The following is a 17,170-nucleotide window of genomic DNA, read 5'->3' as shown; positions in this document are numbered from 1 at the left end:
GATAGTCACCTTTTATTAACCAGAGATCCTTATAAAAAGTAGCTATAATTTATGACAAGTTAGAATCATATGACGAGATGGACTGGGACATTAAGTTTTTTTGGGTACCTATTAGTTCCTCATACAGTGACACGTCAGACCTTATATGTTAGAATGATAGATTTAGGGTGCAGTCTATTCTAGCCCTGTTCCACCCTTCCTCAGCTCTTCCCTACCTCACGCGGAGGTTGGCACCTATTCCTGCGCATTGGCGCCCCCACTCGACGGCGGCTTTCCCTATAGGCTAAATGCCCTATTGATACCTCGTTTCTATAGGAAGGAAGAAAAGCTGAGTTGGTCATTAAGACCTTGTGGTGTAATGGTTTGCAGCCTGAAAATCCACTTACTCTCTCTTTGTAGAATGTTCCTGTCCCAATCTCCGCCTCTTGGCGGCTGGTATATTCTATCTATCCCCATGAATTTAACAACTTTTAGGTTGCCTTGGTGTACTCTATTAATATGGTTTGCTACTGAGGTGTTTCTCCCTTTTAGAGTGTCTCCATGGTGTTCACCCACCCGTCTTCTCAGTTCTCTGCTCGTTTTTCCCACATACTCCATTCCACATTCACAGGTCATTTTGTAGACCACTCCTTTGGTCCTGCAATTAATGAAGTGGTTTATGCGGTATGTTTTTCCCGTCACATTACTCACAAACTCATTCCCTTGGCTTAGGGATGCACAATATTTGCATTTACCACATTTGTAACAGCCTTTCACCTTTTCACCCAACCATGTTGGACTCACTTTTGGGGAAGGGGGGGTAAAATGGCTGTGGACTACCCTGTCTTTGATCGAACGGCCCTTTCTGAATGTGATTTGTGGGGTGGGGGTAATAATTTCCTTCAGATCCCTATCCATTTGAAGAATGGGCCAGTGCTTTTTAAGGATTTCTCTCATGTCTGTGGCTCCGTTTGTGTATTTTGTGATCAGTCTAATTTGTTGGTCCCCTTCTTTCTTCGGTGTGGGTTTCAGGAGATCTTTCCTTTGTCTATTTAGGGATACATTATATGCCTCTCTGAGTACATTATCTGGGTACCCTCGTTCACGAAAACGTGCTCTAAGATCATCTGCCTGCTTTTGGTACATCTGAGGTTCGGAGCAGTTTCTACAGACCCTTTGATACTGTCCCTTGGGGATGCCTTTTTTAAGGGCGAAGGGGTGATTTGACTCCCACCTTAATAGAGAGTTGGACGCTGTTGGCTTTCTATAAGTGCTTGTGGTTACTTGTCCATCTTTCCCCCTTTCAATGGTCACGTCTAGAAACGGTAATTTGTTTCTCCCTATCTCGTAGGTGAAATGTAGGCCCAGATCATTTACATTAAGGCCCGTGACAAAGGAGGTGAAGCCTTCTTCACTTCCCCTCCAAATGACAAACACGTCGTCAATGTAGCATAGCCACATGACGACGTTATCTTCCGTGTCTGCCCTATCACCAAAGACCACATTTTCCTCCCACCAGCCCAGGAGTAGATTTGCGTACGAGGGAGCACAGGGGCTCCCCATTGCTGTACCCCTGAGCTGGTGGAAGTGGGTACCATCAAAAAGGAAATAGTTTTTTGTTAGGCAAAATTCTAACGCCTTCACAACAAATTCATTATGTTGGCGAAATTGGAGTCCTCTTGTATTGAGAAAGTACTCCACAGCCATGATCCCTTTATTGTGTTGGATGGAAGAATACAACGCTTCAACGTCAATGGAGCATAACAACATGTCCGCATCCAATACCACACTCTCTAGTTTTAAAAGAAGGTCTGTCGTGTCACGGGTGTAGGAACTTAAAGAGGCCACAAAGGGCCGTAGTACGTGATCCACATATAGTCCTAGATTTTGCGTGAGGCTACCGATTCCTGAGACTATAGGTCTCCCCTTTAATGGATTTGTGCCTTTGTGTATTTTAGGTACACTATAGAATGTCGGCACTACTGGGTGCGTCGGTATCAACAAGTCTCTTTCTTTAACATCAATCAATTTTTTGTTGAAGGCTTCCCCTACCAGTGATTTTAATTGTTCATGGTAGGTTTTAGTTGGATTAGCCTCCAATTTCTCATAGCCCATCTCTTTTTGAAGAAGAGAATAACATAGGTCCCGATATTGTCCCACATCCATCACGACTACGTTTCCCCCTTTGTCTGAGGGCTTTATGACCCTTTCATGATCTTTCTCAAGTTCACATAGACTTTTCATCTCGCTTTTTGTTAGATTATAGGCTCCTTTCCTCTTTATATTGGATTCTAGCTCCACTAAGTCCTCTGTCACCAAATTCAGAAATACATCAATAGGGCTTAGGTCACTTGATACGGGTGGCATACGTTTACTCTTATTTCTGAGGTTGGTGAATGGTCCCTCCCCCAGTTCATTCGGGTCGGTGTCGCTGAGGTGGAACAAGAACCTTACGTCAATCTACACTCACCGGCCACTTTATTAGGTACACCTGTCCAACTTCTTGTTAACACTTAATTTCTAATCAGCCAATCACATGGCGGCAACTCAGTGCATTTAGGCATGTAGACATGGTCAAGACAATCTCCTGCAGTTCAAACCGAGCATCAGTATGGGGAAGAAAGGTGATTTGAGTGCCTTTGAACGTGGCATGGTTGTTGGTGCCAGAAGGGCTGGTCTGAGTATTTCAGAAACTGCTGATCTACTGGGATTTTCACGCACAACCATCTCTAGGGTTTACAGAGAATGGTCCGAAAAAGAAAAAAAATCCAGTGAGCGGCAGTTCTGTGGGCGGAAATGCCTTGTTGATGCCAGAGGTCAGAGGAGAATGGGCAGACTGGTTCGAGCTGATAGAAAGGCAACAGTGACTCAAATCGCCACCCGTTACAACCAAGGTAGGCCTAAGAGCATCTCTGAACGCACAGTGCATCGAACTTTGAGGCAGATGGGCTACAGCAGCAGAAGACCACACTGGGTACCACTCCTTTCAGCTAAGAACAGGAAACTGAGGCTACAATTTGTACAAGCTCATCGAAATTGGACAGTAGAAGATTGGAAAAACGTTGCTTGGTCTGATGAGTCTCGATTTCTGCTGCGACATTCGGATGGTAGGGTCAGAATTTGGCGTAAACAACATGAAAGCATGGATCCATCCTGCCTTGTATGGAGCATCTTTGGGATGTGCAGCCGACAAATCTGCGGCAACTGTGTGATGCCATCATGTCAATATGGACCAAAATCTCTGAGGAATGCTTCCAGCACCTTGTTGAATCTATGCCACGAAGAATTGAGGCAGTTCTGAAGGCAAAAGGGGGTCCAACCCGTTACTAGCATGGTGTACCTAATAAAGTGGCCGGTGAGTGTATACTACAACCCATCAGACTAAACTCAAATCCTCATATGGCTCATATTACTATGATGACGGAAAAAATAAATTAAAAATCCCTCGGTCCTTAAGTGTTTAAGTTTAGTAAAAATTAAGTAAAACTAAAAGTCTTTTAGTTTATCAAGTCATTTATGTACTTAATATATTGTTTTGTTTTGTTTTCTGCAGCCAAACTACGAGAATCGTGCTTTGACCCTGGAAATATAATGAATGGCACTCGACTTGGTATGGATTATAAGCTTGGATCCACTGTTACTTATTATTGTGATGCCGGCTATGTCCTTCAAGGATATTCAACACTTACATGCATCATGGGAGATGATGGAAGACCTGGATGGAACCGAGTTTTGCCAAGCTGTCATGGTGAGATTTTATATAATACCATAAAAATGAATTCCATTAAATATTATTGATATTAGTAAAGCATATGTTCTTTGTAGGCACCTTCACCATAGGCGCAAATGAATGTGTATCTAACAGCTGTCAATTGAGATGCTAGAAAATAAGGCCAAATTGAATCATTTGAAAAGGCTGGACACATTTTCTGAATCACAGATTCACTAAAATACCTGAATTGGCACAATATATTGTGAACCTCGCAAAATATTCCCACATTGCCAATTTTAACAATTTTATCAGGTAGAGTAAATATTTCACATTAAATAGTTACTCTCATTTCAGCATGTTTTAAATAAATCAATAGTACAAGCTAATTTAAGAAACTTTGTACTATATCATAGAGAGGCCTATACTCTCTTATGTCTCCAAAATAATAATAATTCACTGAGAAATATCACTAATATCTGTAGTGTTCAAAATAAAATGGAATGGCTGCTCACTGAGTGATCAACTTGCAGCTGCCTATTAGCCTATAAAAAAATATTGGGAAAGGAGAAAAAAGAAGCAGCGTGAGCAAGAGAGTCAAAGAGATATATACAGATGGTGCTGATGCTGTTTTGCTATGGTGCAGAGATAGATTCACAGCAACACTGCTCGGTACTTCTGATTAATGTCATTTAAGCTGCTGATTCTGAACATGTTTTATTTTGACACATAGTAGAAATTCTTTATATCTCTTTAAGCTACATCAGTGTCCATAGGGTTGAGCGAAACGGATCGGTCATTTTCAAAAGTGGCTGACCTTTGGCAAAGTCGGGTTTCGTGAAACCCGACCCGACCCCAGCATGGGATCGGCCACACGGTCGGCGATCTTCGCGCCAAAGTCGCGTTTTGTATGACGCTTTCCCCGCCATTTTTTCAGCCAATGAAGGAGTGTGTGCAGCGTGATGACATGGGTTCCGCCTCGCTTTGTGCGGCGTCACAAGGGGTAAAACCGCCATCTTAACGTTTGGGATATAGCGATTCCCACAGTGAAACACAAATTTTGCAGGGACGGAGGGGAGAGAGAGAGAGAGAGAGAATAAAAAAAAAATTGCATTGGGTTTTGTGTTTCGGTCGGCCCCCCGACTTTTCACAATAATCGGCCGATTTCACACGATCCGACTTTCGAGACAGTCGAGTTTCACGAAACCCGACTCGATCCTAAAAAAGCAAAAGTCGCTCAACCCTAGTGTCCACCAAATATTTTCCGGAACATTCTAAATATATCCTACAGAGGAAGGAGATATAGTTCATACAATCGCGAGGAATAGTGTTATTCCTTATGTTCAAATGAATTAAAAACTGGAAAGACAAGAAGCACAATAGGGTCTTATCCAAGGTAAAACAAAATAACCAAATAATGAGATTCAAACTGGGAGGAAGAATGGATATAAATCTGCGCTGCTTGAGGTCTAATGTATGATGAGAGATGAAAATTGTATATCGCCTGCTTTTATTTATCAAAGTGTCATCCACACATCAGTAATTGTGGTTGTCCTAATGAAGAGGCATAAACACTTCGACATGCATTGACAAATAAAAAACACATCTGTTATTTTTGACTCTCATCGTACATTGTATCTCCGGCAGTGCAGATTTATATCCACTCTTCCTCAAGTTTAAATCTTCATGCTTAGACACATGACATCTTATTCTTAAAAGTCTCCTATGGGAACGTTTTGTTAATAGACTGTAACTATTAAGTTACCCACTAATCACAACTGAATAAATATATTTAGTTTCTAAGGAATACAGACATACAGTGATCGTGATCACAAAATTTAGTTATGTTGTCAACTTTGCCTCATTTACCTACATATTGCCTCTAAAGGTGAAAACACTACATGGTGGCAGTGCATACTACTAAATGTTACTTTATTTTTTCCCTTCACTTTCAGGGTGATATGTCTAGGCTTTCTAGTTTCAGATTTATATTAGGATATTATTATTATTATTATTATTATTTATTGTTATAGCGCCATTTATCCCATGGCGCTTTACATGTGAGGAGGGGTATACATAATAAAAACAGGTACAATAATCTTAAACAATACAAGTCATAACTGGTACAGGAGGAGTGAGGACCCTGCCCGCGAAGGCTCACAATCTACAAGGGATGGGTGAGAATACAGTAGGTGAGGATAGAGCTGGTCATGCAGCAGTTTGGTCGATCGGTGGTTACTGCAGGTTGTAGGCTTGTCGGAAGAGGTGGGTCTTCAGGTTCTTTTTGAAGATTTCGATGGTAGGAGAGAGTCTGATGTGTTGTGGTAGAGGGTTGCAGAGTAGGGGTGATACGCGAGAGAAATCTTGTATACGATTGTGGGAAGAGGAGATAAGAGGGGAGTAGAGAAGGAGATCTTGTGAGGATCGGATGTTGCGTGTAGGTAAGTACCGGGAGACGAGGTCACAGATGTATGGAGGAGACAGGTTGTGGATGGCTTTGTACGTCATGGTTAGGGTTTTGTAGTGGAGTCTTTGGGCAATGGGGAGCCAGTGAAGGGATTGACAGAGGGGAGAGGCCGGGGAATAGCGGGGGGACAGGTGGATTAGTCAGGCAGCAGAGTTTAGAATAGATTGGAGGGGTGCGAGAGTGTTCGAGGGGAGGCCACAGAGCAGGAGGTTGCAGTAGTCAAAGCGAGAGATGATGAGGGCATGGACTAGGGTTTTTGCAGAGTCTTGGTTGAGGAATGAATGGATTCGTGAAATATTTTTGAGTTGAAGTCGGCAGGAAGTGGAAAGGGCTTGGATATGTGGATATATCATCATATTTTTTATAAGATCATTAGACAACCTTAAATATATCATGTTGCATGCTATTTCACAACAGAAGAGCTTGTACTTATGGAGGAAGAATTTATCAAGACTAGAGATGGGCAAACCAATGGATGTTCAGGTCTGTTTGGTTCGTCCAAACATTTTAAATAAGGTAACCTTAATTCATAGCGGACAGGTGCTCCAGCAACTAGAAACCCCAGTAACTTTAAAATGTCCCTCAAAATTTACAATGAGGTTTCCGACCCATGCAGTTGTCGGGAGACCTAGTGGCTGTGAACTCAGGCTTTGGGGTGAAGGAATTCATTCTAAAATATCAAAATACTTAGACTATTATTTATGATGAGTGATGGCAACATAATAATTGATTCAATCTCACAACAATCAACTCTTCAAAAGGGAGCCACTGACATACTGACACATATGGAGCCTCAGAGCCCAAGAAATCAGCTTATTTTCCAGGCAGAAGGCATGGTCATTTGTATATTCCTCCTTGTAAGGGCAGATGTAGACAAGCCTATATTATCTGATCAAAGAGTATCAGGACGATTTACAAATCACACTTTGATGAAACTCTGATCAGAGTTTGATCACTGTCATCATAGTGTACTCCGTTCCCTCAGTTGAGGAGAAGATGGACAAAAAAAGTCTCCATCTTCTCCATTCAGTCATCTGAGTGCAGTCCGATGGTTTTCATGGACTCATTGATTTGCCTGGCGATCCGAATATCAGATCAAACTCGGGCATGTTGTGTTTTTTTCCTCTGTCAGACTGTGTCCAAGGAAAAAGTCAGACATGCGCATGGCCGAGTATGATTTGATGTTTTGTTGAATCCCATTCAGACCAAAAATACGGCGATCCCTAACTGCGTAAAGGAGTTGTTTCAGTCTCATAAACTGTAGTTATCACTGATCCATACACTAGATAATAAAAATATTATTGCATAAGGTGTTGCTGCTTCAACCACCACTGTTCTTGAAAATGGAGGGTTCAAAGCCTACTTTGGGAATGAAGAATTAGTGAGCATGTGGGACCTCTGCCAAATTAATCTAAAATAACTGTAAACAGTTAATGGATATTTATCAAGAAGTGGTTCCAGATGCTCACTATCACTTCATTAATGCAGGAAACATTGTGCCACCCCATTCTTATGACTGGTGGATGTCTCAGTGATTGGACCCACGGATGTCATATATTTAACACCTATCTTATGGATACGTGATATATGCAGCTTATGTGACAATCCCTTTAGGATAAAATCCTTGCAGAGCAGCTTCCTATTCTGGCCTTAGAGGTGTTCTAAAGTGGTTACACTCTTCTCCACTGTCCATAAGCCCTAATACGACAGAGCTTGTCAAAAGCTCAGTCATGCTCAATTAATTATATAGAAAATATTATCTCCTTTACATAGAAAATATTGAAGCTTTAAGTCAAGTATTTAGAATTATTCCAGTAAGTTATAGCACCAAGCAAAATGATTTTAATTAGTCAAACTCATTTCCTAAGTGGAATTATCCTTCAATAATATACCATTTTAATTTAAAATGTTCAATTACTCATCAAACTTATGAAATTACTTTTCCGACTTATGTAGACCACTCATATCTTTTTGGTGACTCATCCTTCCATCATAGCACTTATACCTCATCATGTAACTTTACTCCTTGGCTCTGGCTTGTCAATGTCCAATGGAAGTCACTTCCTAGTGAGTCACTCGGCAGACGCTAACAAGAAGATTCTGTACTGCAGCCTCCATACTTTTAGGTCATTGTACCTACCTGTATTTAATTGCGTATAATTTTCATTTTCAGCATTCATAAATCATTTCATGCAGTAGGAACATGTTCAAGACCCTTGCCTTGTTGACCTAAACATAAGAGAACAGAGACATCCGGGCCTCTACAATCTAGATTCCATTTATGACAATATATTGTAACACTCAATCATGTGAATCTCTCTGGGATTTTACATGTAAAAACAGACAACTGAAATGAGGTTAAACCCTTATTGAATTGAAGATCTAGCAGCAAACCAAAAGCACTCCTTTAGGAGTAGATTTTTGCAGAGCAGATCACAAAGAGATAAGAGGCATCAGTTCGAGAAAATCCAAGCCCCTGAAGAGCAGGATCTGCAAGATCAAACTTGGGTTTGGCTTGGTAATTAATGATGAGCGAGTGTACTCGTTGCTCGGGTTTTCCTGAGCACGCTCGGGTGACCTCCAAGTATTTATGACTGCTCCGAGATTTAGTTCTCATCGCAGCAGCTGAATGATTTACAGCTACCAGCCAGCCTAAGTACATGTGGGGATTCCCTAGCAACCAGGCAACCCCCACATGTACTCACCCTGGCTAGTCGCTGTCAATCATTCAGCTGCTGGTGTTATGGAAATATTTGGGTTGGATAAATTTATCCCTCTGTGTGTGCTGTGGCCGCTCCCAATTAGACTGAGTATTTTGAGCGCTCAAAGGAATGAGACTGCAACACCATTGTGTCAGAACAACATTCCATCAATACTGATACTTTATTGTACATACATAGTTTTATATTTTCACATAGAAAGGAGTGGTTAGGGGTTGTCAGGGGTGGTTAGTTAATTACCATATTGTCTAGCTCCTCTGTCATTGGTTATCTAAACATATATGGAATATTGTGATTAATGCTCATATGACTGCTGACCAAGCAAGTAAAATGTAGCTCTCTGCATGTAGGACAGAGTTGAGACATTTGATCAGCAGTTAATAACTCTGACACTATTCCGCTTTTTGTGATGGAAAACCCCATATGATCTGTCTGGGTTATATCAGGCTTATATCAGTTCATGTCAGCCATTTTATGATCTGTCTGGGTTATATCAGTTCGTGTCAGACATTTTAAACCATTGATTATAATGTATATATTAGCTGTGAGCATATAAGTATATATTTGATTATAGAGGAGTATACATGCAAGTGAGATCTACATGATATATATATTTCTATCACAAGCCCCCCTTAGATATCACTTGCCCTAATCCTAGCCTCCTGTCCCAAAGCGCTGCAACTCTTTTGTGCTGTCGGCGAACTGACACAAGCCTAACGCCTGTGCCCTACTCCGTACAGACTTTTCGCAAATGGGCGGTCAGGAGATCTGTCCCTAACGGGGGTTCGTTGCAATCAGTCTCTTAGTCAATAGCATGTGTAGTGAGCGATGTGTAGTCTTTATCAGGTAGGTCATCTATTCGGTCAGGCCACAACATCATTCTGGCTTGCTTGTCATCTTCTGGTAGGGGAGCTTTCTTGCAATGCGATGAGTGGATCCAAGCGGGTCTTCCCTCCAGTTTCACAGAGTTTGGTGTCATCAGCAGCACTTGAACAGGACCATCAAATCTGGGATCGAGTGGTGTTCTCCTTACAAACTTTTTCACCAACACCCAGTCTCCTGGCTTCGAGGAGTGCATACCGGACACTGAATCTGGATCTGGCAATGAAGAAAAAAACTCGAGAATGGATGTTAGCAAGTTTCTTGGTGATTTCAATTACATAAGCAGACAAAGTATCATATTACATAATCAGCTGCTGAGGGAAAGGATACCCCTAACCTGGGACTAGACCCAAACAAAATTTCATACGGTAACAGCTTTTCTGGGCCTCTGGGAGTGTGCCTAACACTGAGTAGTGTGATTGGGAGTGTGTAGGCCTAAGTCTGACCCTACTGCTGACTAGATCTCTTGTGGGAGATTTGCTGTGAATGTGGGTCCCTGGTCACTCGCTATCACTTCTGGGACCCCATAGCTGCATATCTCGTCTCTGAGAGTAGCTTCTTTGCAGTAGTCTTTGCTGACTGGTTCTTCACTGGGAAAGCTTCTGGCTGCCATCCTGAGAACATGTCTACGGCCACAAGGGCATATTTGAAACCTCCACTTGGCGGAATTTGGATGTGGTCTATCTGGATCCTCTGGGAGGGGTACGGTGGTCTGGCAAGATGATGTATGGGAACTTTCTCCATTCTTCCAGGGTTGCATTGGCCACAGGTCAGACAGCTGTTTATGAACTTGGCTGTTAGGGTGGAGATTTCTGGAGCGAACCAGTAAGCACCAATCGGATCATTCATCTGTGTCTTTAATCTGTGTGTGGGGCTGGGCCCATGTGCCCACTAGACCACGATAAGGTACATGCTTCGGGGTAAACAGGGTTTGTAGTCCATTGAGTATACCCTTCCTTCTTCATGTGCTGCTCTCTTCTGCATCCAGCATTCCTTCTTGTCCTTTGGGGCTTGCTCTTGCAGCTTTTTGAGCAGATCACAGGACGTCATTTGGTCAGGTTTCTTGTCTTCAGTCGTCATGTAGCCGTCCGGCTCTACGACCTCTTCCACTTTTCCATATTGTCTATCCTTGACTGCTTCTTTGGCTGCCATATCGACCATGTTGTTGCCTCGTGCCTCTACTGTGCTTAGTTTTCCACGCGCTTTGACTTTTAGTACTGTCACCACTTTTCGAAGTTGAAGTGCATTCAGCAGGTCCTTAATGGCTCCATGATGCTTCACGGTTGTTCCGCTTGCTGTGATGAAGTCCCTTGCAGCCCAGATGGGTCCGAAGTCATGTGCTATGCCATGCGAGTACCTTGAATCGGTATGCATTTTCTCAGTCTTGTCTTCTGCCATCTGGTAGGCCTTCATCAGCGCTATCAGTTCTGCTTCCTGGGCTGACAGACTGGGCGGCAGACTTCTGGACCACATGATCTCTTGATTGCTGGTCACTGCACATCCCGTGTGGAATCTTCCTTCATCATCTGCGAATCTGGAGCCATCCACATAGAGGATCAACTCTGGGTTGGTCAGTGGCTCTTTTGCCACCTTGGGTAGTCCTGCTGTTTCCTGTTGCATGATGCTGAAGCAATCATGGTCATCCGTCCGGAGCAAATTCAGATCCCTGCAGAAGGTATCATGCAGATTTTGATCAGACTTTTTATCTGAAGGTCCATATCTGTATCCCCCCTTGGGAGTGGGAGTAGAGTGGATGGGTTGAGGACTGTGCATCTGGAGATGGTGACATTGTCGGGCAGGAGTAGAGAGCACTGGAGGCAAAGATGCCTGGCGTTGGAGAGATGTTTTGGCTGGGTTTGATTGAGGATTGCTGAGATGTCATGCAGAGCCAGGATTTCCAATGGTTTTTCCAATTATGTCAGTAGTCCTATCCAGGAGGGCGTGTGCTGCAACTGCTGCTCTCATGCGGGAGGTAGAGGCTCCCCTTGCGACTGGATCCAGGTGAGCTGAAAAGTAGTCCAAAAGTCTCTGCTTTCCCCCCTGAAGCTGCGTCAGGACTCCAGTAGCAAGGCCTTCTCTTCTCATCAAGTAGAGACGGAATGGCTTCTCGTAGTCAGATAGGCCTAGTGCTGGCGCTGAGACTACAGAGCCTTTTAACTTCTTGAACGAACTGAAGGCCACATCTGTCTGGAGGAACGGGGTCACGCTGACGTATTCACACAGAGGCTGCATTAGGATGGAAGCATCAGGGATCCAGGCTCTGCAATACGAAACTAGACCAAGGAAGGCCTGTAGCACCTTTGGAGTTGTCGGAGGGACCATCTTCTCCACTGTGGTCTTCCGGTCATCTGTCAGGTGTTTCGCCTGGTGAGCAATACAGTGTCTCTGGAACGTAACTTGCTTCAGACACCACTGGACCTTGTTCTTTGGGATCTTGCAGTGCTGCTCCGCCAGGTAGAGTATGAGATACAAGGAATGGGCTTTACACGTGTCAGTCAATTGCACAATGGAGTAGATCGTCCATGTATTGTAGGTGGGTTACTTCTGCATGGTCTGTGACCCAGTTGGTGAGGACTGTGGACATGGCTTTGGTGAACTGTGGAGGGCTGTTCTGGGCCAACTGTGGCATCACTGTCCATGTGTGGTGTCCCCCCTGGTGCATTAAGGCAAACAGGAACTGGTCTTCTGGATGAAGGGGAACACTGGAGAAAACATTAGCCAGGTTGTTCACTGTGAACACTTTTGCTGTGGCAGGCACATTTGAGAGCAGAGCGTGCGGATTCGGCATAATTTCAGTTTCAAACACCGTGGCGTCATTCACAGCTCTCAGGTCATATACCATTCTGAACTTGGCTGGCTCTCCTTTTACAGTATTTTTCTTGATGGGGAAAAGCGGGGTATTGCAAGGCGATGTGCGAGGAACAATGATTCCTATTTCCAGGTAGACCTTCAGTTGGTCAGAGGCAGCTTGACTCTAGGCCTGGCCTGGGCCTTACGAGGGTACGGGGTACATGGCTTGAGTGACACCCGTACTGGGGCAACTTGAGGTTTTCTCATGTGCTGGGGTCCCTTAGACCATAGACTTTCTGGTACTACATCCAGTACCTCCTTGGGTAGGCCTCATTGATTGTTTAATGTTCTTGTAGGGCCGCCAGCATGACTCTTCTCGGGTCAGGGATGAAGAAAGTGTCACTGTCCCATCTTCCTGGAACACTGTGGTTGCCTTCAGCTTCTGCAGTAGGTTCGCTCCCAGCAGGTTGAGTGGCAGGTCCTTTACACCACAAACTGGGACAGGATAGAGTGTCCTGGCTGAGTGCCCACGCTCAGTGGCTTTGTAAGCTGAGAATGTCTGACTTGACTATCAATGCCCATGCGAGACACAGAGGATTCTGATAGGCAGGTGGGATCAGCGAGTTCCACAGGTGTCATCACACTTCTGGCTGCACCACTTTGGATCTGACAATGCCATCCACTTTAAGGGTAATTTGAGGTATTGGTCCTGCAGATGAAGTTTTACATGTCAGGAGCGTAGTGTCTTGCGAACCTGGCTTGCTTGCCCCTGTCCTTTGGATGGGGTACTTCACTGCTTTCTGCACTTCTTCCTTGACCTGTTTCTCTGGACCAACTCTTGGGTTGCATGGGTCCAGTCTCTTTGGGGGCGTGGGTGCTTTGCACTGGTTCTGGTAATGGACAAACTTGCCACAGATGTAACACTTGACACTTCTTCTGTCTTTGTAGGGTGGTTGCGCTTCCAGGTTAGTAGTCACCATGAGAGGGGCCGTCCTCTGCAATCCTGGTTGGGACTTGGTCCCTTTGGCTACTGTGGACAATGGCATGATGAGCACCGTAGCGGCAGCGGGGTCCGGCCTGCTGATTGAAGCTGCGGTGGTAAGATGGGGCCTGCAGGTGCATTCGTGGCGAGGCCCGGGGGTGCCATGAGACCGGCGGCTGCATCCAACCCAAGGTCTTGGGGCATTACAGGGGCTGTGGCTGCATCTGCCATCACTTCTTCCCCCTGCTCCAACATAGCTTCTCCCCTTTGCTAACCTTATTGAGGTCGGTGTCTCCTCTCTGGAATCTGCAGCGGTTCTTCCGGTGTGTTGATCGGCACTTTGCAGCGTCTTCACCTCTGGCTCCCCTTCCGGCGTTCTCAGCAGCACGGCACGCGTTTCCTTCTTTGCGCTCTTTGTGGTGCTATAATGGTGGCAGTTTTGGCAACAATTAGCAATAAACAGTCTCCTAGGCGCACATAAAACATTTTTTTCTGGGCCAGTCCACTGCTATTGACCTGTTCCTAGGCCTAGCCACTATCAGTGGTTTCCTGATTGGCTGTCTCAGTCCATGCACAAAGACCTGTGCCAACATTTGCCTGTGTATCTGGTCTTGAATGGTGAAGCCCAAGTCTTGGAATACTTGCATTACTCTGCCATGAAACTTCTTTACAGACTCTGTCTTATCTTGGCTCTTGGTTTTGGCTTGTCCTGCCAATCTGCCTTTTGCCCACTCTCTGAGTTGTTCAATTAGCTGTGGCCCTGACTCCCAAGTGTGTACGTCTGATTCTGCTGGAAGTTTGAATTGTTCCTTCATGATTGGCCAGAGTGCAGCACCTGCTTCTATTTCCATTTATGGCCCAGAGATCATTCCAGGTGGCTGCATATGTTCGCTGGTTCTGCTACTTTCTTCGGTAAAATGGCATGGGATGCATCCCTGGGTCTGGAAGATTGTCACCTGACTTGAAGTGCAGTGCACATAGTTTAATGGTGGTGCCTCTATCTGCCCCTGTATTCTTGGTGCCTGTGGGTTTCCTTTCCAGTACTGGACAGCATGTATGATGTTCCCTCTTCATCTTCATCAGAGGAATAGTTGTAATAGCTTGTACTGGGGTCGTACACTGACTGATATTGGACTTAGAAGTTGCTTTTTATGTGAGGATGTCTCCCCCCTTGCTGAAGCTGTGATGGATTAGGCTTATAGTTCTATGTTGGTGTGAATGTAGGCAGCTCTGACCGGTGCTGAAGTTGTACATTATCAATACATGGTGATATCATTCCTCCCCCCTCTGCACCCAGGGCTGAGCTGTCTGCTACCTGATGTGTCTGGGGGTTGCCTACTGCATTGTGTGTAGTAGGATTTTCACCTTCTTTCCCCGATATCACAACTGGCAATGGCTGGACTGTGCCAGGGGCATAGAAGGGAAACCTTGTGCTTAAGCACCATATTGTTTGAATTGGGCGTTGGCCCAGCCGGCAACAAAGAGGAAAAAAGAGGAAGAAGAAGAAGGAGGGGTTGATGAGTGAGACAAAGGAAGAGAGAGAGATAGAAAGGTGTGGTAGAGAGAAACGGGGAGAATCAGGGTGTGCAGAAGGAGGTGGAAAGAGGAGGAGGGATGGGTGTGGAGAAGGGAAAGAAGGAGGAGATAGGTGTGGTGGGGGAGTGGAGAAGGAGGAGAGAGAGAGGGTGAGGAGAAGAGGGAGGAGAAGAGAGATAGAGAGGAGAATAGAGGAGTGAGAGAGAAAAAAGGAATGAGACTGCAACACCATTGTGTCAGAACAACATTCCATCAATACTGATACTTTATTGTACATACATAGTTTTATATTTTCACATAGAAAGGAGTGGTTAGGGGTTGTCAGGGGTGGTTAATTAATTACCATATTGTCTAGCTCCTCTGTCATTGGTTATCTAAACATATATGGAATATTGTGATTAATGCTCATATGACTGCTGACCAAGCAAGTAAAATGTAGCTCTCTGCATGTAGGACAGAGTTGAGACATTTGATCAGCAGTTAATACATCTGACACTATTACGCTTTTTGTGATGGAAAACGCCATATGATCTGTCTGGGTTATATCAGGCTTATATCAGTTCATGTCAGCCATTTTATGATCTGTCTGGGTTATATCAGTTCGTGTCAGACATTTTAAACCATTGATTATAATGTATATATTAGCTGTGAGCATATAAGTATATATTTGATTATAGAGAAGTATACATGCAAGTGAGATCTACATGATATATATATTTCTATCACACTGGGATGAAAACGAAATCTCTGAGTAGTCATAAATACTCGGAGATCACCCGAGCGTGCTCGGGAAAACCCAAGCAACGAGTACACTCGCTCATCACTATTGGTAATATTCCTCCAGTGTGTCGCAGCTTGGACTTAGCTCTGAGTGGGAAAAAGGTCTTCTGTCATTTAGGAATAATTATAGGAATATAGGAATTTCACATATTTTATATTATAAATGAGACATGGTAAGTGGAGGACATTGGTGACATTCATGTCTGAAGGTGACATTTATGTCTGGAGGCTTTGCTCAGTATGCATCATTTATCGCAGATGTCTTAATAAGATAACACTGCATGTTGACTTACTTCTCTCATTTATTGAACAAATCATTGCAGGAACCATGGCTCATCCCAATGTATGCAATTGTCTTGTTGAGCAATGGATTGAACATGGTGTTTTAGCTTTTGCTTATGACAGAAACCGCAATATAGATCAATACAGAGATTGGTTGGCCAACAATGGACTAGAACAGCGATCTGGACCCTTTGAACAGAGCAGTGTTCGAGAAGCACATACTTGACCATTGCTCCATACACACATATTTTACTGCTATCCTGTGGACAGATAATAAAGGTGATAAATCCCCCTTAATCCACCATTTATCTTATCTCTAATGGAGATTTTAGTAAAATGTATATTAAAATTTTGGGGAGAGGGAATTGAATTAATTTGCAGTTGTATTGTTAATAAATTCCGACAGGTTGGTTTTGCCCATTTGATCTCCACACACGAAGTCCCTTGCTGTGTATATTGCTTTTATGCAGGGCTTCAGTTCATGCCACTGAATCCTTTTAATATGATAGATGACATTAGCACAGTTGGTACTCTGTCAAGAATACAATTAAGGAGCGAAGTCATGATATCCTTCACAGCTGTGAAGCATTTTCTGGCAGGGTGTACTATACAGTGAGGTGTCATCTTAAGAATTATAAAATATATTTTCCAAGGAAAAATAAGTTTAGAACTTTAAGCTTTCTGCTTTATATATTTGTGAAGTTTTTCCATTACAAGTTTGACAAGCATAATTCATCATTTTATTTACTATTTGTATAATAAAAAAAGCAAAATACTACCAGTAAGTATAGGTTCTGGGGAGGTTGCAAGTTATCGATATTTCTGAGCCTTATGTCTCATTAAGCCTCGTGCATTTTGCCAGTGCTTTAAAGGGAATCTGTCCAGAGGTTTTTAATATCTCATTTTAGAACAGCATAATGTAGGAAAAGAGACTCTGATTCCAATGATTTATCACTTAATTTACTGGGTGCAGCTGTTCTCACGCAATCAGAGTTTTCAGATGTTACATGTAGCAGAGCTCAGAAAACTGAACCCACCCACAC

At 43.7% G+C, this 17,170-nt stretch overlaps 1 protein-coding gene across 7 annotated transcripts in view; it reads left to right on the top strand.

The window, feature by feature from the left end:
- Window positions 1-17,170, top strand: part of CSMD3 (CUB and Sushi multiple domains 3) — a 1,888,113-nt gene that overhangs the window by 1,279,069 nt on the left and 591,874 nt on the right. For all 7 annotated transcript variants that reach the window (XM_077271102.1, XM_077271099.1, XM_077271098.1 and 4 more), the window contains one exon: window positions 3,533-3,727. In XM_077271102.1, the coding sequence (XP_077127217.1) occupies window positions 3,533-3,727 (195 nt within the window). The remainder of the gene's footprint in view (window positions 1-3,532; window positions 3,728-17,170) is intronic.

This window comes from Ranitomeya variabilis, chromosome 6, assembly GCF_051348905.1.
Source record: "Ranitomeya variabilis isolate aRanVar5 chromosome 6, aRanVar5.hap1, whole genome shotgun sequence".
NCBI lineage: Eukaryota > Metazoa > Chordata > Amphibia > Anura > Dendrobatidae > Ranitomeya > Ranitomeya variabilis.
This window is presented reverse-complemented; position numbering and strand designations above follow the sequence as displayed.